This window comes from Macrosteles quadrilineatus, unplaced genomic scaffold (assembly GCF_028750875.1).
Source record: "Macrosteles quadrilineatus isolate MER2022 unplaced genomic scaffold, UCM_ALF_1.0 Scaffold_1__1_contigs__length_201487025, whole genome shotgun sequence".
Taxonomy (NCBI): Eukaryota; Metazoa; Arthropoda; class Insecta; order Hemiptera; family Cicadellidae; genus Macrosteles; species Macrosteles quadrilineatus.
In genome coordinates this window covers 144,796,236-144,824,193 of record NW_026542594.1, presented here as the reverse complement: position 1 = coordinate 144,824,193, position 27,958 = coordinate 144,796,236, and the positions used below count along the sequence as shown (strand labels likewise).

The 27,958-nt window shown below is 35.9% G+C and overlaps 1 protein-coding gene across 2 annotated transcripts; it reads left to right on the top strand.

Annotated features, from left to right (window-relative positions):
- The first annotated feature begins 12 nt into the window (after positions 1 to 12).
- On the top strand, positions 13 to 27,958 carry LOC128986394 (protein sel-1 homolog 1-like). 2 transcript variants are annotated; one of them, XM_054406751.1, is made up of 12 exons: positions 13 to 225; positions 2,510 to 2,946; positions 3,984 to 4,213; positions 4,344 to 4,539; positions 5,765 to 5,919; positions 6,091 to 6,216; positions 8,736 to 8,964; positions 10,213 to 10,361; positions 10,671 to 10,836; positions 11,233 to 11,483; positions 12,067 to 12,189; positions 27,791 to 27,958. In XM_054406751.1, exons 2-12 carry the CDS (start codon positions 2,520 to 2,522, stop codon positions 27,920 to 27,922), a joined length of 2,184 nt encoding a protein of 727 aa, XP_054262726.1. In that variant the 5' UTR covers positions 13 to 225; positions 2,510 to 2,519; the 3' UTR covers positions 27,923 to 27,958. The 2 variants fall into 2 exon arrangements, with proteins under 2 accessions (XP_054262726.1, XP_054262733.1); XM_054406758.1 differs by lacking the exon at positions 27,791 to 27,958 and adding an exon at positions 25,144 to 25,298.

The following is a 27,958-nucleotide window of genomic DNA, read 5'->3' as shown; positions in this document are numbered from 1 at the left end:
AATGTCAGTGTCATCAGCTGGGTTGTTGGTTGTGTGTGTTGTTCAGGACCTTAAATAGTAAAAAACTGATGCTGAATTTTCTGTTTTGGTTGAATTATTAGTAAATAGTAAATTTATTTTTATGAAATCTAATTTTAGCCATCTCATTTTTGTCAGTAATTTATATCTGAACATATTGCATTTTTGTTGATTTGGTTTTACATGACATTTGAGGTTATAAATAAGGTGAGCTAACTAGTATTCAGAATATTGTTGTAATTAGACTTTGGGCCCTTTTATTCATTGACGTAGGCCTATACTTCTTTGAAATCTCTTACGTGTCTGTTTGTAATAATAATTATTACATTAGGCCTATAAATAATATATTATTGGGTATACTAACCTGTGTCAATAGACCAACAAATTTTAAATTTAGGCCTGTAGATTTATTATTCAGTCCAATAGTTGGAGTATCATCACTAAGCTTACCTGGAAATATGTCTCATGTTTTAACCATTGCCAAATGCTATTATATGATGCCAAATTATAATTTAAGCTTTGGTTACCTCTTCGTGAACATTTGTAAGACACTATATTGGGTACAGGGATGTTAAAGAGCATGTGTTCAAGTATACACAATGTGTCCTAACTTAAGTTTAAGTCTTACCGACGGTATATTATCATATGTAGTTAGGACATGATTAGGCCTACTACTGTGACGGCTGCCACCAAATATAGCAACTGGTTCCATCGCTGATGGGAGCAGGGGGCTGAAGATAAATGATTCACAACGTGAATCATACGTTTTTATTAATTTATATAAAAAAACCTCCGCAGCAAACCTGCTGACTAAGCGATTTTCCATTTGTCTGAATTGTTTTCAATTCAATCTATTTAAATAACATTAGGTGAGTAGGCCTACCTAATGTTCAACGAGTAGGTACTAAGTTAATATTTAACGAGTAACTTACCTATTCAGAGATTGCGACATGATGTAGGGTCCGCGTTGCGGCCTCCCCTCATATCTTACTCCTCTTCTAGATTAACTTTGAATAATATTTTTCTCACATTCCATTGAAATCTGTTGATATTTAGTTGCTAACCTATTCTGGCAAAAAGGTCATAGTAACTTAACCGAGTTCCAAATTTAATTTCTTAATTTAAAAATTAGTTCTAAATTGATGTTTAGCGTAAATAAGCTTGAAATTGATGTTCTAAAGCAAATCTATGTTTTAGTATGTTCCTAAGTCCTTTTTTAGCGAATTTGCCTATAGGGAAGTACCGTAGGTGGGATGGTAAGACCTAGGCCCGGGACCGATTTGATTTTTGATTTTGATATATTTAAGTTATATATAGGTACTTATATACAAATTTGAACGAATGGTGTTTTGGCCTCAGGGGACATCAAAATTAAAAATCAAATCGGTCCTGGGTTTAGGTCTTGCCATGCCACCTACGGTAATAGCTACTATAGGGAAATTCGCTGAAAAAGGACTTTGGAACACTAAAATATTAATTTACTTTAGAACATCATTTTCAAGCTAATTTACGCTAAACATCAATTTGAACTAATTTTACATTTAAGACATTAATTTAAGACATTTAAGACACTACATCTCGTTGCAATCTCTCAGTTTCGGCGCCTAGTCATAGTGCTGCTTTGCCGACGCGGTCACATGACCGTCGACATCAATGAGCCCATACCTCATGATTCAATGTGAAAGCTGAAGCTCGACTACCTAGTGCTGCAGCCAAATTACATTAGGTGTGAGCAAAACTAATGAAATGAAGAATGAGGGTGAATGTAATAGAAGTTTAATGAAGTACTGCAATACAATGGGCTAGAGTATGGTTTTTGAGGTTCACTTGGAGACTAATATGAAGTTAAATGAAATATAATCCCGCTAGATATGGTTGGTACAGCAACCTTTTTTTTAATTAATATCTGGCGTCGGCCACTAAGGCAGGTTTAGGGAGTATGACCAGTCAACTGAAGCTCAAAGTTGAGAATTAATAACAGAATGAGACAGAAATATTCTAGGCTGACACACTACTTCTTGGAGTATATTGAGTCTATAAAAAAAATTGTAGTCTACATTTTGTAGACTAAATTGTAAAATTGCATTTTGTAAAATGTAGGCTAGCTGTAAAAGTTATTACACAGTTCTATATATGTAGGCCTGGTTACTGTTTAATCTTGCTAGAAACGTTTTTTAGTTAGACATGTAACACCTCCAGGGAACATTTTGTGCAAAAATTTGGGCCATACTTTTTTAAACTTAATTTAGAACAAAAAATCCAGGTAAACCCCATTGAATTAAGCTAAAACTACACTTCATTCTAATAGGTTAGACCAGGGATTACATGAATAAATTAAAAAATGATTTACAATACAGTATAAGCTGTTGTAAACTTTGATTTATCCGTGTACGTTTTGATAAAACGGTTATCTCTTTGGCCTGAAGTGTTGTTGGTGTTTTACCTATTTTGTTAGAATGTTTTTAAAACAATAGGCTATTTTTTGTTCCAGGAATCCAGTTATGCTAGAGCATAAATCTTCTGTGTATTTTTTATGTTTGATATTAGTCGTGTACAGTTTTGCTGAAGATAAAGACAAAAATAAATTACAAAATAATAATGAAATATCTGAAGATGATGATACTGAAAACCGGGCCGAGATTGGACCCCATTCAGCTATAACTATTGTGGAAGCTCCAGATTTATCCAAGGAAGGCCCATTAGGTGAATCTAAAGAAGATGACGATGGCATAACCAATATAATAAATGAAAAAACCCTCTCAGCATTTGAAATGCTCTCTGCAATACCTGGGGAAGCATGGGTACAAAAGTTCCTATCACAAGTAGAGACTGATAGTGATTATAACAGCGAAGATTTGGATGAAACAGATATGGATATTGAAGAAAATGAAGAGTCTCAAGTTGAATTGACAGCTCAAGAAATAGAAGGTTTGATATTAAATAAATTTTGAATTAAATTAGGGCTATTCTTAGTACTTACTGTATAGATAGTTTAGCAGTAAGTGATCTGGTCTAGTAGTAGAGCTCGGGGCTTCAGAGCCTGTGGTTCCGGGTTCAAATCCTGTAAACACCAATGGATTTTATCTATGTGTTAATGCCGCAACTCTCTAGGACTTGTTTGAAGTTTGAAACAGTTCCGGGCTAAAACCTAGCGTTCTACAATGTGAAGGTGGGGCATAAAAAAGTAGGTAGGCCTAGATAGTTTAGAAATCTTTGGAACAGAAAACTCAGTCAAGCTCAATCATCAAAAACTCATAAAGCAGTAGTTTCAGCTTGTATTTTAAAAAGTTTTTATTAGCTAGCTTTCTTGCCAGGTTCAAACTTTGCAATCGATATTAAACCAACTTTCAGATAAGCTAGAGACTTGAAACTTTACCTCACAAATGGATGGCAATGCAATATTAAATCATTTTATTTTAATGTTTCCCTTGGACTAGGCCCCATGGGCTCCTTTTTATTAGCTCACTTTCTTGTCCGGTACAAATTTTGCAAATGTTTTTATACTAACTTCCCGTGGAGCTAGAGACTTGAAACTTGAAACATAGCTCGCAAGTAAATGACAATGCAAAATTAAATCATTTTATTTTCATATTTCCCTTGGAATACTCCCCATGGGCTTCCAAAGTTTCAATGTTTACATTTTGGAAGAAAGTAAATAGTCAAACATATCAATTTATTGAAGTTAGCTGTAAATACCTAAATTACCTATGAATTTTCGGACATACCTTCACATAAACTGTTTTCTTCCTTTAAGTATGAGGATTCATTTCCCAAAGTCCTGAAACGTTTTTTATGGACAACCTGTATAACTTATAAAGCTTTGAACTAAAATCTAGTCATAAATAGAAAAACCTAACCGAAAAAAATTGACCTAAACACTGGCACAGTTTAAGGCTAATATCATTAATTATGCTCAAAATGTATTTTAAACAGCAGAATCATGAACTACTTTATAACTGTTTCAGCAATAGAGTTGTACGACCAAGGCATGCAGAAGTTGAACGGAACTGTCAAGTCCGGCAGCAAAGCTGAAGGATACAAACTGCTTGTTCGAGCAGCTGACATGGGCCATAAGGACGCCAGAGTTATGGTCGCCTGGGCTCAGTTGCTAGGTTCTTATCTACCACTCAATATAGAAATGGCCAAGAAGACCTTTGAAGATCTAGCCGAGATAGGTGTTGCAGACGGACATATGGTAAGTATCATACTATCGCCTGATAAATCTTTAAATTCTCTTAATGTTAGGCTACCAATCTTTTCTCAAAACTATTGTTTTAATTTATTCAACCCTACAACTCTATGTTGACTTGTATTGTTTGTCACAGGCTCTGGGGTTCATGTATGCTGCAGGTATATCAGTGAACGCTAGCCAGGCCCGGGCCTTGGTCCACTACACGTTTGGCGCCATTGGTGGCAATGTGTGGGCTCAGATGGCACTGGGCTACAGGTACTGGTCTGGTATCAATGTTCCCAACAGCTGCGAGAAAGCACTTGACTTTTACAGAAAAGTCGCAAACAAAGGCTAGTATATTATGTTTCATCACCATATTTTTACGTTAACTGTAGAAATCTGCAGTTATTAACATTTTCTGTGGGGTAAGGGCATTTTAGGTGGATGATTCTGTAATATTCCTGTGTAAGAATGGTACATTTCATAACAAGATCAGAAAGTGGGTCATTTCATATTTGAGACCATGTTTGAAGTGCGAGATTTATCGAGCACATTAAATGGTCGAGAATATGTATAGACCCACATCCACTCAAGTTTTAAATGTTACTTTTCGCTACACTAAAAAGACAAATTATTTTCTTAATTAAAACAGACATTGGATATTTCTTTATTACACTTATAGGAACAATAGAAAACTCGTAGCATTTTTAAGTTATGCCTTCAATTTAAAGTTTATATTTACTTTGGTTGTACAGTTTTAGTTGTTGAAAATTGAAACAGTTGACAAAACAATAGCAAAAATTTGATTGTTTATGCTGGCAAAATAAAAAAAAAATATAGTAAACATTACTTTTGCAAAGTAAAAAACTTTTTCCGTAGTAAACGATGTAATGATGAATTTTTGCAGGCACATTAAACGAAATGAGGCCATTTCGCAGTAGTGCAGCAAAAAAGCTTTTTATTGCTCTTTATGCTATATTTCTGTTATAAAAATAAGGCAACTATTACCTTAGCTATTGAGGTAACGGAACATGGGTGGCCATTCCCTTGTGTGATGTTGTTTAAAGTAGCCTCAAGTTTTCTGTATTATTACAGAATAGCATGTTCTGAGGAAGTTATTTATCAGAGTCAAACCCCAACAAATGTTCCTAATTATGGCTATTTTGAAACTTAATCACTGTTCTTGAAAATTGATCATTTTAAATAACATAAATAAGTGAGTTTGTAAAAAAAAAAAACTAATATGTAACACATAACATTAATTTTATGCACTAACTATTTTTTGCTGTAGTACACTCAGGAACTTATATTTCAGTGGGAATGTATTAAAGGTAATCTCATTAACAATTTAGTTGATATGAACTTATAACAAATATACATACAGTACATCACTATTGTAATATTGTGTACAACAAAAGTATTTACAAGCTTATTTACTGTCTTCTTCTGAATGATTTATAAAATAAATGTCTCTCCATACATTTACTGATTGAATTAATAGTTTTTTAACTTACTTTTTGCCTCTATTTGTTATCATTTTTACTTATTACTTTGACCTTTGTCTTACATTTTCAGTGGCTAGTGAAGTGACACTATCTGGAGGACCCATTGTTCAGAGAGTTCGGCTATTGGAGGAAGTGGAGAATCCTGGATACAACTCGGGCATTCTGGATAATGATCTCATTGAGTATTATCAGCTTCTTGCTGAGAAAGGAGACGTTCAAGCTCAGGTGAGTTATTAGCATTGTATAGAATCACAACTACCAATATCTCAGCATTGAAAGATTTAAATTATATTTTCCCTTTAGTTTTCATTAAAAGACATTATTGTACTCAAAGTTTAGCGTCAGTCAATACCTAATAAAATTAATTGTATAACACAAGATGACGCATGATTCTAGGTAGGTCTTGGCCAGCTGCACTACCAAGGTGGTCGCGGAGTTCCTCAAGACCCACAAAAAGCATTGCATTACTTCATGCAAGCAGCAGACGCAGGAAATCCAATAGCAATGGCATTCTTGGGCAAGGTAACAAACCATCTTTTTAGTGAATATGTTGTGATATTTTCCTGCAAGCTTTTTAATTCACAGTAAATCTACCAGAATGTTTTAGCTATTGAAAATTCAGTGGATTTTTTTAGTGAATTTTTTGTGAAGCAGCTTTTGCCACAGTTGTCTTCATTGTGAGACCGCTAAATCGACCCCAAGGATTAACGTAAAAATATTTTCCGATACAGGGTGTGCCAAATACTGAGGAACACTAGTTCAAATCTCGGAATTTTCAAATGTAAACATATTGAACAACGGGTATTTTCGAATTTTCAAAAATCAATAGGTATTTTTGGAATATTATTTTAAAAACCCGTTACTTTTAGCATATCACAGTAAAGATAATTTCATACTGAGTAAGAAGATTCAACCGGAGAAGGGCTAAGTGCATTGGTATAGGAAACACAGAATATTAAAACATAGCCTATTGATTTTTCCCTAAAAAAACTGCCGCCATTTTGAAACGGAAAAAGATTAATTTATGTTTTCACCAACATGTTTGTCTGTTAAATATCTTTAAAATGATAAAAATAAAGAATTTGAGGGATGTCTTTGTCTTTTATTTTGTTTATCAAATCAAGAGTATTTATTATTGATAAACAAAATAAAAGACAAAGACATTCTTCAAAATTCTTTATTTTTATCTTTCGATGTAAAGAACATGTATACCAACATTCCTATTTTACCAACTTTAAAATGATATATAACATGACACATGTTTACATCTGAAAATCCCGAGATTTGAACTAGTGACCCTCAGTTTTTGGCACACTCTGTATCAGAAAAAAGTTTAAAATATTTTCATGTTTTTCCTTGGGGTCAATTTAGCGGGAAATAGTTTTATTTCATCCTTTTACATTAAGCCATTTTCCGTAATTAATTTGAGACACTTAACGTTGGACACCCTATATAAATTTGAATGAATGGTGTTTTTGGCCTCTAGGGACATCAAAATAAAAAAAGTAAATCGGTCCCGGGCCTAGGTCTTACCGTGCCACCTACGGTAATAGCTACTTCCCTATAGGGAAATTTGCTAAAAGAGCTTTATTATTATTAAAATACAGAAGAAAGCATCAAAATGACCTGCACGGTAAAGTAAAAAAATGCACAAAAATGAAACTACATAATGCCAACAGTCGGCCTACCTAACACTTATTAAGAATCGTTAATTATAATTGGTATTCCACACTTGTTGATTGCCACGATATTAAAGTGTGCTAAACAAAGTACATATTCTCATATGTTATAGTATATGTACAGTTTTGATACAGTATTAGAAATAAACAACGTCTAAGAGAATTCAATCCACAGAATAGCTTTCTTTCACATTGGGACCTATCATAAATGCATATAGGTGTACAACAAATCATCTTTTTATGTCATAGACGAGTTTTTTAGTGTTAATAATAATTAAACATTATCCAACAATGTCACACGTACTTACTTTCTTCCATTAGCTTGAGAACAACCTTTATCATAGGTGGTTGCACTATTTTGTTTAGAATTATGAAAAAATAAAAATGATGGAATGTAAGGTTTGCTGCAGTGGGGTATTTTTTTTATATAATTTTTATCTCAACTGTAATGTGTTTTAAGTTTTAATATTGTTTATGTTTATTCAATGTGTAAATTGTTTATAACTCAAACTCATGATATACAGGGTGTTCAAAAAAGGTGGGTACATATTTTACCTAGTGATTCCTTGGGTCAAAATAAAGAGAAAATCAAGAATAACATTTTTTCCGAAGTCGCTTTGTTAACCAGATATCCGCCATTTTGTATTTTTTACATAGGTAAACATTTTTATTTTTGAATTTTTTCAACGAATCTTTATAAAACTTGGTATGTAGGTTAAGGTAAAAAAGACCAATATTAGAAAAAAAAATCATCATGATTCAACTTAAAATTTCAAAATGGCGGCCATTTAAAACTTTTATACTCAAATTACTAGAAAATGACTGGTTTAAAAAAAAAATGCTAAGAACACTTTTATTTAGCATTTTTAATTACCTATCAAACGATACCAAGCTCAAAAAGATTGAATAAGAAATAGCTGAAATGTTACGATTTTTAGTAGTAAAATGAGGTAGAACAAGGCAGAAGCTAGTCAGGTTTGCCCTATTTTACAACAAAAAATCTTCACCTTTTTTGAACACCCTGTATATTGATTATTGACATGTCACATATTCATTGCTAATCCTCGCTGTATTATGAATTTCTGTGACGAATAAATTGAATTAATTAAGTCAGCATGTTGGTTTATTGTGGTAAATTTAGGCAAATGTCCTTCACTCCTTGTTTGGTGAGTCAGTGGCTCAAACTTTGGTTCATGTCAAGGTGTCTCCTCATAAGTTTACCTGTACTGATCTTTCTTGTGCTATATTTTTGTGTTCAATAACAAATACTTAAATGTTTCAAACAAACTTGGGATTGAACCACACTCTTATTCTATCTATAAACAGAGATGAGTAAAGTATTATTGTGGTCCCACCTCATAGATCTATCTAGAAGGGAGTGAAGCAGTCAAGCAAGACAATGAGACAGCATTCAAGTTCTTCAAGAAGGCAGCAGACATAGGCAACCCAGTGGGCCAGAGTGGCCTGGGCCTCATGTATCTTCATGGCAAGGGTGTGGAGAGGGACTACCAGAAGGCTTGGAAGTTCTTCTCTGCAGCAGCAGAACAGGGCTGGGTTGATGGCCAGCTACAACTCGGCATCATGTACTTCAGTGAGTACAGACCACTATTGAGCTGCACACTAAGTATATTTTTCTGAATGAAAATGAGGTCTTTACTTATTTATTGTTTTATTTCCTATCAATAAGGATACTTGATACTTGTGAAGTTTGATGGATCTCTTTAAAATATTTTTATTTCAATTTCGCAAAGCACACAATGTAAAGTACTGCTAGTGTTCAGAAATTTTATTAATTTGAACATGTCAAATTCTACTCTCTATCAATATAATTTACAGTTGCCTTCCAAACTTTTATTTTCACTCCAAGAGCTTGAGTAGGAGACATCATTAACACGTTCATTGCCACAGACCGAGGTATGCATTTGAACCTTCCGCATAGACCAGCTGTCACTTGGTTAACAGTACACACAGACCACGGGCGAAAACCTGTAAAACAGTGATAATTTACATTGTAATACGCTACAATCGTGTTTGTAAATAATTCATTCTTGTTTTTTGGATTTTTTATAACCTTTTGTAATGTTGCATATTTGCGACGCCCGGTCTACAGCAAAGACAATAGTGAAAATTATCATAGTTTTCTTTAAATAGACCAAACGTCGCATATATGCGACAGTTCATTTTTGTTTGTGTTTTGAGGTGAAAGTAAGAAAACAAAACAGATTATTCAAGAACAGTTTATAACTGAACAAATATAAAAGCTACATAGGAGAATGCAGCATACATACATACAGTGATGCAGAAAAGTAAATACCAGTTTTTTAAAATTATCATTATGACGTCATACCAATCATCATATCCACAGACCAAGCGACACAGTTGTGCGTCAGACATCCCTGTAGACCACTGCAGGGAATTCAGTGCCTTCAAATAGACCGTTACAAAGAGATAAGCATTTTAATAACATTAGAACCCCAACGCAAATATGCGACGGCAGTTTATTTTAATGTGACTAACCTTCGCATCTATGGGCGGAAACCGGCCGTCGCATATGTGCGTCGCTGGTCCATGTGAATGAATAATTTTGTACTATTGCAGTAGCGAACGTGTTAAAACTGCCTGTGACAGCAAGTCTGGAGTAAAAATATTGCATATGTTCGGATGTAATTTCTTTAAATCAAATTAAGCTCAGTTGGCTTAGCTGATTTTAGTTAATTAATCAAGTACAAAGGACACTTATTTCCAGGGTGCTAATACTTGTTGAGGTAATTTTCTCACTACAACACGTCAGAACTTATGTGTTAGGCCTATGTAACAATTTGATCACCCTGTGTTATAGATGGCCTAGGAACTCGAAGAGACTACAAGCTGGCTAATAAATACTTCAACCAAGCGTCCCAGTCTGGTCATGTACTAGCCTTCTACAACCTGGCTCAAATGCATGCCACAGGCACAGGCATGATGAGGTCTTGTACCACGGCAGTAGAGGTAAAATCCTTAGCTTGCAAGTATGGCATTACTATATGCAATTATAGTAGTAAATAACATGGAGTATATATTTTTGACTTTATACACAGTTATTCAGTTTTATTTGGTTTTCAGTTTGTAGCAGGGTCTTAACAGACTCAAATATGATTTTAAGGAGACAAGGGCGTTTAGAGAAAGAAGTCACTGTAATAAAACTTGGGTTTAAGTTGGATGGTTTGCCATGAGAAAATCTTCTTGGTAAACTTGTTTAGCTTGGCCTAGGGCTATCAGAGGCATTGATATATGAAGTTGTTGTGTTGGTGATTGCAGCTGTACAAGAACGTAGCAGAGAGGGGCAAGTGGGGGGAGAAGTTGATGGAGGCTCACCAGCACTACCGAGAGTTGAGATACAACGAGGCGTACGTGACATACTCTCTGCTAGCTGAACTGGGATATGAGGTGGCTCAGAGCAATGCTGCCTTCATGTTGGATAGAGGTCAGTTGCCTAGTACAACTTCGGCATGCACAACATTACAGTACAAGTTAACATTAGTAAACTAAAAAATCTGGCTAGTGAATTCCTCCATAATAGGAGATAAAAAGTGTATCTGTTGAAGTGCCCAAATTTTAATATATAAGTCTGGATTGATGTTGTATAGACAATTGACACCTAAGATTTTAAATGATTAGCTGGAGGTGGTGATATTTGCCAAAAATATTTAAAGAATGAAATATTCACGACAAAAATTAGTTTCACCCCTAATTTAATTTTTTACTGGCATAGTTGATGTGGCATAAAAATTCTTTAGTTTGGCTTGGTTTGAATATTGGCTATATGCAACAGAAATCAGTAATTCAGACCAGTGTACAGTAGATGTGATTATGTCTGCAGGAGAAGTGTCTCTGTGGCAGAGTGAGCAGGAGCTGTATGTGAGAGCGCTGCAGTACTGGGGCAGAGCAGCAGCACAGGGCTACTCTCCAGCTCAGGTCAAACTAGGTGACTACCACTACTACGGGCTGGGGACTACAGTAGACTACGAGATGGCCGCCATGCACTACAGACTGGCCTCCGAGCAGCATCACAACGCACAGGCCACGTTCAACCTGGGCTACATGCACGAGCAAGGGCTCGGCATGCAGCAGGTACAACGCAATCAAGTGTAATAGTTAGGTTATGTAGAGCTTAAAAAATAATAAGTGTTGTTGTACAATTAAAGGTTACAGAGAAAATTCCAAAACAAACAGTACACTTAAAATTACCATTTTGTTTATAGAGGACAAGAAAACTGTTGTAGTTTGCTTCTTTATGGATTATATTTCCATTATAGTTGGCAAATTAATATATTTCATCATACCCTATTAATATTTGGTCCAAAGACACTTTGACTCCCGTACAGCAAACCCTAAGTACTCCATCAATCTAATGTTATTTAAACAAGGGAATAAAAATTCAGTATATATTTTTTATGGAAATATTTTAGTAAAAATTTAATCCGACAAATTGAAATTCACTTAGTCTGCAGGTTTGCTGGTACCGGGGGATAGTCTTTTGTGGCAGTTGATGTGACATTATAGTAGCCTTGGCTTATACTCAGTTGTCTTTCAGTTTGGCTTGGTCGATCATTGAAGTCAATAAGTGAGCATACAGTGCACTCTGGTGGTGGCTCTGTATTTTAAAACTGGCTACAGCCTTGTATCAATAGTCAAAGTTATTTACATGTTCTAGGACATGCATTTGGCCAAGAGATGTTACGACCAGGCTGCTGAGACCAGTGTGGATGCCAAGGTTCCAGTGGCTCTCGCTCTACTCAAACTGTCTTTCATGTTCAGCTTCAAATACTTCCAAGAGGTATTAATGCCGTCAATAATATAATATGTATGCTCATTTTTAATCATAAAACATTTAAGGAGTCAGAATTAGTGTTTACTTCAATATCTTGTTATATTGGTATAGGTAATGATTAGTTTAAGAATATTTCAAATACACAGGGAATAAACTACTTAAAGTCGGGACCACGTAAGTTTGCAGTTGGTGGCAGCCAATCACAAGACAAGGCTAGTACGACGTTGCCACATCGACCGTTGACAACACTAATTAAAATATACTAAACAATATATTCAAATCAGCTGGCATTATTAGATTTGGCAACACCGCACGGTTCTCATTGGTTCATTCAAAACCATAGGCTCCTCCCTCAATTGCAAACTTACGTGGTCCCGACTGTAGTTTAGTTTTGTAACAGATACTATTGCAAATTTCAATGGATTACTTTATTGCTCAGATAGGAAGGAGAAACTATGGCTTCAAATCCTTTGTTGCTCAGTTCAATTTCGAGAAAGATTGTTTCTGGACCTATTTTGCCACTGAACTAACGACTCTGGCCTTAAATGATGTTTTTTTTTAGAATATGTTGGCAATAGATATAATTAATTTGAACTGTTTTCAGTGTTTTCTCACAGAAACAATAGAAATGATATTTGCATTTTAATTCATCGAATGAAGCAAGAAAATATTGTAATAGATCAGTAATAGGTTGGATGTAAATTATTTTGTCAGTTCTATTGAGACAAGGAGTTTTGGTTTTTCAGTTAAAAGGCAAATTTATATATTATTAGCTATATGAACAAAAATATATACGTCTAATAAATTATTAGTGCTCTTGAATAAGGAATAAATAGTAATGTGTGTGAACACTCTAATCCTGCAATACAAATTAGTCCTAACTTTATACATAATCAAATAAATCAATTTTTAATGAGATTTTAATGAGAACCCAATATTGGATTCTTATATATTTTATTAAATTAAATTGTATTTATTCGTTTCATACAAAAACTAACTGCTGTACCCATTCTTCGCAACGGGAATATGTACAATACCGCCTAATACAAACATTTGTTAACCTTCTGTCGGGCACATTGATTTTCAAACACCAAAGGGCGCTCACGGAAGCTACCTCCGAGAGTACAAAAACTATACAATGATGAGTAAAAAAAATTTAATAGCAATAAAACTGTAAGAAAAACATTTTTCATGAGTTATTACACTATTAAGTTGTTTATCAAATAGAAAATGTTATCTATATATATAAAAGGCAAAGCCCTCACTGACTGACTGACTGACTGACTGACTCACTCACTCACTCATCACTAATTCTCCCACTTCCCACTTACCTAGGAGGCTGAAATTTGGTACACTGATTCTTTAGGCATTAAATAGGAAAACTAAGTGGTTTTTATTCTGATCGGACTCTCGGGCTCCGCCCCAGTGGCTCTGGAGTTTCCCATGTTAACCTAATGAGTACTCATATTTAAATGAAATTAATGAATCATAACAGCTGTTTCAATTAAACAAGTTGGTTCTGTTCTATGATGTTCAATAGCATTAAAGTTACAAGGATTACCAACAGAGTGCAGCACTATTATTTTTTTTAAATATTTGACAACAGCTAATTTGAAACCAAAAGGTGAGTGAGAGTAGCGAACGAACTTCAACCAGGACGTGTGAGCGCAGCGAACGAGCTCCAACCTAGAGGTGAGTGAGCGTAGCGAACGAACTTCAACCAGGACGTGATTGAGCCATGCGAACGAGCTCACGTATGAAGTTAAACGGGGCAAAGCCCGCGGGTACAGCTAGTAATATATATTTATAAAAGAGGAAGTTTGTATATATAATGTTTGAACGTTATGGACTCTGAAACCGCTTGACAGATTGTAATGAAACTTTCACACATTATTAAGCATTGTTCAAGGATGGTTTGTGTGAAGTTTGGTGCAGATCCATCAAAAGGGCTCCGCCCCAGTGGCTCTGGAGTTTTCCATGTTAACCTTATGAGCACTCATATTTAGGCTTAAATGGAATTAAAGAATCTTAACAGCTGTTTCAACTAAACAATTTGATTCTGTGATGATCAATAGCATTAATAGGTTACAAAATGTACCAACAGGGTGCAGCACTATTGATTGTCTAAATTTTTAGTATCATTAGCTATAATTATATTTAAATAAAAAAGGAAGTTTGTTTAATAAATAATTTTTGATAGAGTGTGAATAAGGACTTTTAATTTGTAAGTGCGTATCTTATTGACTTTCTTTTTTCTCAAATGTTTATAAAAACCTATTTTTTTGTATGGTTTATTTCCCAAAAAATAATGTCTGGGAAACGAAATTATACAGTTAATATCTTAAGTTAATACTTTTAGTGATCAGAGGAGATGAAGTGTTTTTATTTACTTCACTCTCATTTTGAGGAACTGGGACTATTTCTCAATCTTATTCTATACGACAGTGACAGGAATAATCACCTCAATTCCAGGGAATACTTCTATTAAATGTCTAAGTCGTTTGCCTTTGGTAGGTTGTAGCTTCACAACTATTCAAATTTGTTTTCGAGATTTATCGGAATAGTTTGAATTATATGTCAAGTTTGGTGATGAACGTAATCCCGTGAAAAGACTCAAATTGACACAATCCCTGTCTAGCGCGCACTTCGACGTTTTAGAGCCACAAAAAGAGCCCGTTTCTCCCATCATCAGCCGATTCCGGAATCTCAACAAAATACATTAAGGCGTAAACGGCATAGCAGGTGAACAGACAAACAAAGGAAAAACCAGGCAAGAACGCAAACAAAAGGTATAAACGAACTCATCCTGAAATACATTTTCCAAAGATTCAATGGATGGTGAAACATCTATCAACAATGACATATAATCCGAAAATAGACTATGAAGGAGATAGCTCGGTGGCGATAGGTACCATGACGTTCAAATAACGTAGGCCTAAGTACTGCGAAGCCTTAAAATGGAAAGAATAATCACCGGACATGTACTGAAATGGTGGTAAACTGCAGCTACTACCTTTGCAGCACCTACCTAAACCTTTTTGCAGTCTGGCAACCACCCTGAGCATACACACTTTATGGACCCAATGAGACATTATAATAGCTGCTTTAATATTAAAAAAAGGTTGTAGCTGAATTTTTTACTGAAGACTGTTGGAACTAACACTAATTTATGAAAAATTTCAACCAATCTGAAAGTTTCCGTAGCGAAGGACGGGTATTCCGCTGGTAAGCAATAAAAATATGTAAGTTTTGTGGATAAAAAATACTTGCTTTTTGTACATATACAATACTATCGTACTACTACTACTATCGTGCTGGGGCGCTACAAATCGCAGTCGATTCTTCGCCTCGTAGATCGTAATACTATCGTACATTAGAAAAAAATTTAATAGTGTATGACATAAAAACACGTATGGTCTAATGAAAATAATCATTTGTTACAAGGACAACTCATTGGATCAAAGCTCTTAAGTCAAAGTCAAAGTCAAATCATCTTTATTCACAATATGCACACATAGTACATGAGAATTGTGTCAAATCAAAACTTAATACTACGACTATGACTAAAAGTTAAAAAAATCCTCAAACGAGTACAGTGATTTGTGAAAAAGGTAAATTTTCAACATCTTCTTAAATTTATTGATGTTATTTTCAGTTTTTAACGCAATAGGAAGTCTATGTAAGTATTTTGCTCCAATATATGAAGGTTTTTTTCATAAAATGCTAATCTGTGGTGAGTGGGTATGACGGTATTTTTTTCGCGTGTTATATCGGTGAGACTGCACAATGTTCTGTTTTAATGGATTATGAATTGCTATTAAAACCGTGTCATAAATATGGATTTTAATGTGTCTATGGACAGTTAATATTTTTAAACTTTTGAAATACTCTTTTGCTGATTCTTCAGGATTCAAATGGAGAGGCGGTAGCTGCAAAAAGGGCCTTTATGCCTGTTACATCCTAAATGTCTATCTTTACTTATTGATTATTTATTTTATAACTATCACCAGCTGGTTATAAGGTTTACTTCTTCACTTTGTTTTTAATTTGTGTTGAATAAAGTTGGTTAAAATTGTACTTTTACAAATACATTTATTATTAGTTCTAATTACATACAGAACAATTTGGCGACGATGGAGGTGAGTACAAGTAATTCAAATACATCTCAAAACATTCAAATGATTAACTCAGCATTGATTGGACCCTTTAATGAAAGATATGAAACATGGGAAATGTATATGGAAAGACTAGAGATATCATTCATTTATAACAACATTTCGGAAGACAAAAAGAAAATTACGTTACTTCACTGTATTGGATCAGACACTTACAGTAAACTTAGGGATATATTGCATCCTGTATCACCTATAACTAAATCCTATGCTGAATTAGTTCAAACTCTTAATTCACATTTTACACCAAAACCAAATGAAGTATCAGAGACATTCAAATTTCATTGTAGACACCAATATGAAGGAGAAAACGTTTCTGAATTTTCATTGGATCTTAGAAAGTTGTCTAGATATTGTAATTTTGGCACATTTCTGTCAAAAGCCCTGAGAAACCAATTCATACTCGGGCTAAGGGATGAAAAAATACAGGCAAGGTTAATTACTCTAAGTGACAGTGATTTGAGTTTTGAAAAAGCTGTAGACATGGCTCAAGTAATTGAAAAGGCTCAAAACGATTCAATAACAATCCAATCAAAATTCAATCATGAAAACAATGAATTGCCGGTTAACTTAAATGTTGTACAACAGAAAAGTTTTCAAAAACCTAAAAACAGTACCAATCTTAAACAATGTTACCGTTGTGGAGAGTTACATGAATACATATCTGAATGCAAACACAAAAATACAACATGTAACTTCTGTAAAAAAATAGGGCATCTAGCAAAGATTTGTTTTAGGAATCCTAATGCACCTATCAAATTGCAAAGACAAAATAAGACTACATTTAACACTACTTCAAGAAATGTAAAACAAATAACAGACTCGTTTGAAGATCAAAGTGAAATATTTCTACAACAAAATATGAACAATTCTGTTAGATCCCTCTATAAGGAAACTAATGTTATTGACATTTGTTCTATGAATACATCAGAAGATAAATTTAGGAAAATAATGTTAAACATAAAAATAAATGGGAAAACTATTCCGTTTGAACTAGATACAGGAGCAGGGGTATCTTTGATGTCAAAAAGTAACTTTTCCAAGTTTTTTCCAAAACACAGACCTTTAATGAATCCAGACATAATATTAAGAGATTTCAACAAAAATGAATTTGTTCCATTGGGTAAAACCATTGTTCAGGTTGGTTACGGTAACCAAACCAAATATCTTCCATTGTATATAGTCGATGGTAATAGAGATACGATATTTGGTAGGGAATGGCTGAGATCGATTAAAATAAATTGGTCAGACATAAATAACGTTCACGGAGCTGACTTGAATAGAGTTAAACACTCAAATCCCAAAGTACACGATATTTTAATGGAATTTAAATCCATATTTGAACCAAGAGTTGGACGTTTCAAAGGGGGAGAAGCACTTCTTAACTTAAAGCCTGACACTACACCAGTTTTTAAAAAAGCTAGACCACTACCTTATGCTTTGTTACCAAAAGTTAGTGCAGAAATCGACAGACTAGAAAAAGAAGGTATAATTACAAAGGTGAATCAGAGTTCTTGGGCTACTCCAGTTGTACCAATTATGAAGGCAAATGGGAATATCAGACTGTGTGGAGACTACAAAGTAACCCTCAATCCCCATTTGGTAATACCAGAACACAACATGCCCCGCATTGATGATATTTTGGCCAGAATGGGTAATTCGACTAAATTTACAAAGATTGATATATCCGAAGCTTACCTACACATGCCAGTGAAAGAAGAATACAGAGAATTGCTCACAATCAATACACACAAAGGTCTATATCGAGTAAATCGTCTACCATTCGGAATTGCAAGTGCACCTGCTATTTGGCAATCAGCAATGGAAAATATTCTACAAGGTATTGATGGTGTTGATGTTTTCTTTGACGATGTCAAAATAACAGCCCACAGTGAGGAAGAACATTTGAAAAGACTCCGTGCTGTATTAAATCGGTTCAAAGACAACGATTTACACATTAATGTTTCTAAATCTCAATTCCTTGTACCAGAGATTGACTTTCTTGGTTACCATGTCTCGTCAAAGGGAATAAGTAAAAGTAAACATATTACTGAAGCAATAAGAAACCTGAAGAGACCAAGTAATGTGAAAGAAGTTAGACAAATCCTTGGGTTGATAAGTTACTATCGAAAGTTTATTCCAAACTTAAGTGAAAAGATGCAAGCTATTATTAATCTCACAAGAGCTAATGTACCTTTTAATTGGACTGAAGAATGTGAACGAGATTTTCAATTGGTGAAGGAGGAAATGATGTCAGAGAATATACTATGCCATTTTGACCCACACTTACCACTCATTCTAGCAACAGATGCTAGTCAATCTGGAATTTCGGCAATTCTTTCTCATGTGTTTCCGGATGGAAACGAAAGACCTGTTGCATTTGCTTCCAAAACACTATCACAAACACAAAAACAGTACAGTGTCATACAAAAAGAAGCCCTGGCAATTTATTTTGGAGTTAAACATTTTTACCAATACCTTTATGGACGTCATTTCACCCTAGTTACAGACCACAAACCCCTGGTATCAATATTTGGACCGAAAAATGGAATACCACTTATGGCCGCAACAAGACTACAACATTATGCTATATTCCTTCAGGCATTTTCATTTGACATTAAGTATAAATCAACCAAAGATAATGTTAATGCTGATGCACTTTCAAGACTACCTAAAAATGTTGAAGAAGCTGCTGTTATTGACTCAGCCGATGTTCATGAAATAGAACAAATCTATACTTTACCTGTCACAGCTGAAGAAATAGCAAAAAATACACAATCTGATCCAGATCTTAGAGATATTTATCAATCACTAATCAGAGGGGAGCCAATACATCACCCGATGTCTTCTAACGAACAAGAATGGTCAATTCAGCTTGGATGCTTATTAAAAGGGAATCGTGTGGTGATTCCCAAACAACTTCGTCCAAGAATTTTGAAAGAACTTCATGAGGCTCATGTGGGTATAGTTCGCATGAAGGGACTAGCTCGTTCGTATGTTTGGTGGCCTAAAATTGATGCAGACATTGAGAATATGACCTTAAATTGTTTGGGATGTCAACGAGTACAACATGAAGCACCCAAAGCACCAGTTCACCACTGGGAATATCCTTCAAGGCCTATGCAAAGAGTTCATGTTGATTTTGCAGGACCATTTTATGGCCATTATTTTCTCCTAATTGTGGATGCCTACAGTAAATGGCCAGAGATTGTAACACTTACAACTATAAATTCACATAAAACCATTGAGGCTTTGCGGAAATTCTTTTGCTCTTTTGGAATCCCTGACATATTAGTGTCAGACAACGGAAGGCAATTTGTTTCGTTAGAGTTTGAAAAATTTCTTCAATCTAACGGAATTAGACACAAGAGATCAGCACCTTACCATCCTGCAACTAATGGCCAAGTAGAACGCTATGTACAAGACTTGAAAGATACTATCAGAGCCATGCACTTTGAGGAAGGCTCAATTGAGTTGAAATTACAGAGATATTTAATGGCCTATCGAAGAGCTCCACATAGTACTACAGGACAGTCTCCTTCACATCTCTTTATTGGACGTCAAATTCGATCAAGACTTGACTTATTGTATCCTGATTTGTCACAAAAAATGGACCAAAATTTTGACTCAAAATCATATTCTGACAGGCAAAAATCATTTAAAGCTCAAGACCCTGTTGCTTACCGCCTATATGGGACCTGCAACAAATGGGGCTTTGGAAAGATCAATAGATAAGAAGGACCAAGAAATTATGAAATATCCACAAGCAGTGGCACAATCAGACGTCATCAAGACCAAATTAGACGTTCAGGGCGAAACTTGTGTGAGTTTTCATTAAGGAATGAGCAAAATCAAGTATTCATACCAACAAATTTTGGAGGAGTCCATTTTGGAGGAGTCAGAGAGGAACCAACCGAAAACCACGCAACAAATGATCACAACATACCAACCGAAAACCACATAACAAATGATCACAACATACCAGATGTTCCAGAGGCCAACGATCACAACATATCAGATGTTCCAGAGGCCAACGATCACAACATATCAGATGTTCCAGTGGCACCAACTCCCGCTATTACAGTGAGACGTTCAAAAAGGACACATAAACCCGTGGATAGACTCAATTTATGAAGCTCACTTAAGAAGGGGAAGTGTTACATCCTAAATGTCTATCTTTACTTATTGATTATTTATTTTATAACTATCACCAGCTGGTTATAAGGTTTACTTCTTCACTTTGTTTTTAATTTGTGTTGAATAAAGTTGGTTAAAATTGTACTTTTACAAATACATTTATTATTAGTTCTAATTACATACAGAACAATGCCAGAACACTGATTTGAGAAAAACGAGTTCGAAAAAATGTCATTCTTGCATAAATATTGCATTTACTGAGAATCTAACTTGGAATACTTCTCCATATTCTTTAGAACATGAAGCAAATTTTGTTACCATGGTTTTTTAATAACAATATCAGGCTAATAAGTATTTTTTGTTTATGTGAAATAGTGCATGGGCCCTTTTTGCATAGATGAAGTTTTTACATGCCCTTTTTGCATAGACCAATATTTATATGATCTGTTAAAGCATAAAATATGTGTTTTCTTAGGCAATTTCTAACAGTTTGATAAGTAAAATTTAAATTTAAAATGACATCTTACCAGCTCAGTAATTAAAAATAATAAAATCATAGTGTAACCTGTAAGAGGAAAAAGGTAGGCTGCACAGTAAAATATGAGTCATAGTTGAAAATGTAACACTTTTATTATACAATAAAAAAGTGAGTCATAGGCTAGTTGGATATCTAATACAGTACTTATATCTTTCAATGTCTCTACAATTTAATTTCCAGCATCTCCCTCTTCTCCAAACAAATCAGTGAAAAACTTCCGATTTTCTTCGCTGATGAAAGGCAACAACGACTTTACATCTGCCACATTGTTGGGGTTCAGTGGCTCTCTTGGCGCAGGATTAAGTGTGAGCTCATCAGGATATGTCTTCATAAATCTGAAAGGCTGCAAAACTTCATTGTATGTAGTTGAGCAGGCCAAGGCTCCACTTGATTGGCATTTGATGATTACATATTTTTGAATACCAAACTTATTGTTTTTAGCAGAAGGTTTCTTGAAAAAGAATTCCTCAAAAACCTTTGACCAATCATGTATCATCTCTTTGCCGTCTATTAGGTTAAATGGAGATGGATTTTTACGGCAAATCCGAATAGCTTCATAGTAAACCTCAGGTGTTTCGATGACAGCTTTCTTCTTTATAAATGATTTGATTAGGCCAAAATTTAGGTCGCATTGACCGAAGGAATGTCCCCTAACAGGAAACATTTGAGTAACTAACACATTATGGGTCTTCGCCAGCCAAGAACAAAACTGCAGCACGGTCATATTTTTGTTTTGGCCTCCAGCCGCATCTGATAGTAAGACTATTTCTTTGATATTTGGGTACTTATCTATCACTTTATTAAGGCAGTCTAAAATGAAGGATACAACTGAATTGCTACCCTTCTTAGCTTGTGATTCTACAAAAGTATAAATAAAAGATGTGTCATCATTGTGGACATGTATGTTAAAGATAAACAGCCAAATCAGCCTAGAATAAAACTGTTTCGTTACATTCAGTTTTGGTAAGGGAAGATTTTGCCCATAATCAAATTCCAATACTAGTAATGAGTCATCTTCTTTTGACCTTTTAATAATGTCTCTTTTCAAATTCAGATATTTTTCAGCCCGTTTCCTATGCACATTATATTGTAGAATACACTCATCCCTAGGGTTTATTTCTAATTTCTTCTTACAGTCCGTACAAAAATCACATACGTCAGTTTTCGGCTGCCGTACTGTAAAGTTTGTCCCCCTATAAAACTTAAAATATGTTTTGTAGGCCATTTTTAAAGGGGATCCAGTTTCCTCATGGAAGAATTCACAAAAGCTGTTGTACAAGCCTTTTACTGTTATTTCGGGATTTTCAAAATACATGCGGTTTGTTTTGAGTTGACAATAATGACTGCTACGATGTGGAATGCTGTTTAAATGTTTTATGGCCAATTCCCATACGTTGTCAGCAAGCTTATTGGGTCTGTTGTCATGGCGTCCTCTTTTTTCTTCAAAACTTTGTTCTGAAACAACTTTGGCCTGAACACATCTCAATCTTTTTACAGATACCTGTAATAAGTTTATTATAAATGATCGGCACACATCAATACTGTTTCCTTCAATTTTAACCTCATACCTCCAATTGTTAGATCTGTCCACTTTAGGATTGACTGTTGTCCTTTTCCTCCCTGTGTTGACAGCAGCACTCATAAAACTAGCAAGCAAGGCATCTTGATTTGATTTCGCCTCACAGGTCCAAAGTTTATCAAACAAGAGTTGTTGATCTTTACTTGATATTTTAGTAAAACAGTTCTTGTTGCAGCATTTATCTACTAAACTAAACTTTTTACCTGGGACATTAACCCCTGTGGAAGAAACATAACCTTCTCCAGATAACCTCTGACGTTTTCTAGTATTTCGAGCCCATTCTTCCTTATTTTCACTTTTCTTCTTAGCACCCTTCTTCTTAAAAGTGTCCAAAATAGTAGATTTAGTAGTTAGCATGATGTTAAAGAATAAAATAAACTAAATATTCCTATTGTTTGGTCACTAACACACTCCAAAACTGAACAAAACAAACATTCAGTGTCATTAACCTCGATCTATGCAAGAAGGGCCTATACACAACTTTCTTATAACAGCTGTACAAAAAAAACTACTTCAGATTCAAATATGAAACTTTGCAGGTATACCAACAAACATGTGTAGAATTGAAAGAAACGTTCTCCGCAAAAAGGGCCTATGGATCCATAGGCCCTTATTGCAGCTACCTCCTCAATTATTCTGACAGCTTCCTTTTGTTTCTTCAAAATTTCATTCAAGTTTTCTTTTTTTGTCGACCCATATAAAGCCAAGCCAAATGAAATATGGGAATGAAAATGTGCATGATATATCATTTTTAATACACTTACATCAGTGCATAAATATGACATTCTGCGTAAGGCTAATATTCCTGAGTTAATTTTAGGAAGGATTTTTTCCACATGACGATTCCAGTTCAAATTCTCATCTATTTCCAACCCCAAAAATCTAGTAGACTTTTCAATTTCTATTAGCTTAGAGTCAATTGCAATTGTGGGTTCACAACTTTCTCCTGCACTGAGCAGTCTTAAAGGAAACAAAATTACTTTTTGATGGATTTAATTTTAATTTATGATTGTTAAAGAAGTCTGTTAAATTAGCCAACTATAGGCAAGATAGGATTTCAACATCTTCGGCGGTTTGCGCTGACACTTTCAGATTTGAATCATCAGCATACATCACCAAGTTGTCTTGTGGTATTTTTTTGAGTGTTTGTGCAATATTTTTTACATAGCAGGTAAAGAGGAGTGGGCCTAACACAGATCCCTGGGGGACACCATGTGTTACTAATTTTAAATTTGACTTTTCTTTTGAAACTTTATTATACTCCGTATGACTTAATTCAATGTATTGAAATCTTCCTGACAGGTATGACTCAAACCACTTCAATGCAGTTCTATGCACACCAAGTGACTTTAGCTTATGCAAGAGTGTAGGGTGATGAACAGTGTCAAATGCTTTTGACAAATTCCATGAAAATTCCTACACAAACTTCTCCTTTATCAACTGATTCAATAATAGATTCAATAAAATCCACAGCAGCAGTAGTAACTGATTTGTTGAAACGAAAGCCATGTTGAACACTATCTAACACTATCACTTAGACAAGCTCTTACATTTTATAATACTAGTGCACCTGTTGCTCGAATTTGAGCAATTGCAAAGTATTACGGGCGTTATTTCAAAAAGAATAACAGTTATAATTTCCAATGACTTAAAAGAGTCAACTCAAAGATAATGTAATCAATCACTCCACTCCAGTTATCGAAACTGAAACCGAACGCTCTTGTGTGTATCATGTGTTTACTATGAAAAGCTGTAAATAAGACAAATTCCGTCCGTTTAAGTAAACAAAATCCATTATCCATAAGAAATACTTTGGGTTTTTGATGGCCTGTGGGGCAAAGCCCGAAGACTTTTATTACAGGAATTGGTGAAAGGGGGAATCTACACAAACATTACTTCGTTTTGACACATAGTTTGTAAAAATCTGTCTATTATAAACGGAGTAGTGTTTCGTAGAAATCACCGTCATGTATTATATACAAGGATACACCAGTGTATGACATTAAAAAACACCTATGGTATTATGAAAAAAGATCACTTCATAAAGACAACTTACTTTGTCAAAGCTCTTACAAAAAATAGCAATATTTTTTAAAATAAAACACCTATTGTCTAATGAAAAATTCATTTGTTAGAAGGGCTACTCATTTTGTCAAAGCTCTTTTTCTTGAAAAAAAAAGTTCCCAAACAAACGAACCAATAGGTCTTTCCTCTAAATGTTGTTCCCTGCCCTCCCTTTCAACACTAACCAACAATCTCACAATTCTTTCTTCTACATCCATTTTATTATGTCGCTAAATAAGGTCAAACACAAGGGTGCACAAGGAACTAGGTTCCGGGAAACACAGGGCGTACACGGAAGCTATTTCCAGTAGTTACGCGAACCACTTTCCAAGGTCGACTGACAACTGGGAAAGGAGTAAGAACTAAGAATATACAAAACCTATTCCGCAAAATACTTGTTTGAGGTAATTCCGGCGACAGCACTAGCACTCATCATAATCTGTGATGTTTACATTGTATGATTGTTGCAGAGTCATTGGTACGACTGGCTAGGACACCTGGACAACTCCATGGGTCCCAACTGGGACTTCTACCGACTGACTGCTCTACTGGGCATGTTGGGCATCATCATGCATTTCCGCAGACCTCAACACTAGCACTCACCACAATCTGTGATGTTTACATTTGTATGATTGTTGTAGACTGGCTAGGACTCCTGGACAACTCCCTGGGTCCCAACTGGGACTTCTACCTATGACTGCTCTACTGGGCATGTTGGGCATCATCATGCATTTCCGCAGACCTCAACACTAGCACTCACCACAATCTTACTTACTTACTTGATACTTGATACTTGTCTTCTTTATCTTTGACCGTGGTTACGGATTGATAGCGTCAAATTTTTAATACTATACAATAGAAACATATATTTACAACATAAATACTAAATACTAAATACTAAGGCTGTGGCGGAAATTTCAACCCGGCATGAGAGGTTCCTCTAACAACTCTTGCACACTATAGAGGGGCCTTTGCAAGAGAGAATTGCTCACTGTGGCTTTAAAAGCTTTCATTTCTAAGTTCCTGACTCTTGCGGGCAGGGTGTTAAAAATCTTTATAGCAGAGTGCGGGTAGCTCTTTTGTGTTAGGCTTAGACGGCAGCGAGGCATGTCCAAGTCATGAGCTCTGCGTGTTCCGTGGTTGTGATGGCTACTTCTGCTATTGAAGCTGGTCAGGTTCTCTTTTAGCAGTAATAGGCTGTTCAGGACATACTGGCTAGCAACGGTGAGGATACCCAATTCTTTAAAAAGGGGTCGGCAGTGTTCTCTTGGGCCGGAGGATGTTATTACTCTCAAGGCTTTCTTTTGCAGCAACAGTATATCCTGGGCAGAAGGAGATTGGCCCCAGAGTACTATTCCATACAGTATATGGCTATGGAACAAGGAATGGTAGATGGTAATCAAGTAGTTTTTAGTGATAACCTCTCTAAGCTTCCTGAGAAGGTAGAGTACTCTAGACAACTTGACGCAAACCTTGTCTGTGTGTATGTTCCAGCCTAACCTAGGGTCAATCCAGAATCCTAATAGCTTTACAGCCTCGTCCTGCTCTATCCTCGATCGCAAAGTGCAGATTAGGGATTGGGTTTTCGCCTCATTAATTTTGAAGCGGTTTGTTATGAACCAATCCTTAGCTATTTCCAGCAGGTTGTCTCCCTCTGCCCTCAATTGTTCAATGTTCTTCCCCCTATTGAACAAGGTGGTGTCGTCAGCAAACAATAAGGTTTGTCCATTTGGGTCCAGATCGTTGATCATTATGCTGAACAACAGGGGTCCGACCACCGATCCTTGAGGCACCCCGTGCGGGATAATCTGCACACTAGAAGAAGTACCATTTAAAGACACAAGCTGCTTTCGGTCTGCCAAGTAGCTACTTAGGGTGTTCAAAACTGTGCCTCCGATACCATACCTCTTAAGCTTGGCCAACAGTATGTCGTGTGATACTACATCGAAGGCCTTGCTCAGGTCGCAGAGCCTCAAAAGAACCGACTCGTTTTCCTTGAAAGCATCTGTAATGGCACTTACAAGATTCAAGAGAGCAGAAGATGTTGAGCGCCCACTCCTGAAACCATGCTGAGCATTCGAAAACAGTTGGTTGCCTTCAAAATATGCTGACAATTGCCTCTTCATTATGGTCTCCAGCACCTTGGAAAAGACTGGCAGGATAGAGATGGGTCTGTAATTTGCCGGGTCAGAAGGATCACCCTTCTTGTAAATGGGAATAGTCCTGGCAATCTTAAGGCTATCCGGAAAAATTCCCTTAGTCAGACAGAGGTTTATAAGCTTTGTCAGTGGCAAGATAATCAAATCAACTGTGCCCTTTAAAATAGAGCATGACAAACCATTGATGTCCTGACTGTCGGAGTCCCTAAAACCTTTCACTAACCCTAGGATATAGTTTTCACTCACCTCAGTCCAAGTTGTTAGTTTGTTATTTCCTGCGAGGTTTATTGGTACATCCACTATTGGATCTGACACTGACTTAAAGCTGTCCCAATTTACGTTTGAAAGTTTGTTTCTAAGCAAAGGCAAATTATCTTTATCTACAGATCTCTTATGTACTACGTAGCTATCAGAAACACTATTGGATGTTACCTGGTCTGTCTTTACCTTAAGGATTACTGCACAGTCGTGGTCCGCCACCGCCGATTCAGTCACCTTCACATCATAGTCCCAGGTATTGAAGTTCATAGCTGTCACATCCAGACAAGCTGAAGCTCGTGTGGGAAGCCTTGTTGTGATGTAGAGCCCGTAGCCCCGTAGCAATCTGTGATGTTTACATTTGTATGATTGTTGTAGACTGGCTAGGACTCCTGGACAACTCCCTGGGTCCCAACTGGGACTTCTACCTATGACTGCTCTACTGGGCATGTTGGGCATCATCATGTATTTCCGCAGACCTCAACACTAGCACTCACCACAATCTGTGATGTTTACATTTGTATGATTGTTGCAGAGTCATTGGTACGACTGGCTAGGACACCTGGACAACTCCATGGGTCCCAACTGGGACTTCTACCTAAATCTACTGGACATGTTGGGCATCATCATGCATTTCCGCAGACCTCAACACTAGCACTCACCACAATCTGTGATGTTTACATTTGTATGATTGTTGCAGAGTCATTGGTACGACTGGCTAGGACTCCTGGACCTAGACAACTCCCTGGGTCCCAACTGGGACTTCTACCTACTGACTGCTCTACTGGGCATGTTGGGCATCATCATGCATTTCCGCAGACCTCAACACTAGCACTCACCACAATCTGTGATGTTTACATTTGTATGA

Excerpts from the sequence above, each read along its gene's own strand:
- LOC128986394 (XM_054406751.1), top strand. The coding sequence starts at position 2,520 with ATGCTAGAGCATAAATCTTCTGTGTATTTTTTATGTTTGATATTAGTC. Across the intron at positions 8,965-10,212 it reads ACTCGGCATCATGTACTTCA|ATGGCCTAGGAACTCGAAGA; the intron begins GTGAGTACAGAC and ends CCTGTGTTATAG. Across the intron at positions 12,190-27,790 it reads GCTTCAAATACTTCCAAGAG|AGTCATTGGTACGACTGGCT; the intron begins GTATTAATGCCG and ends TGATTGTTGCAG.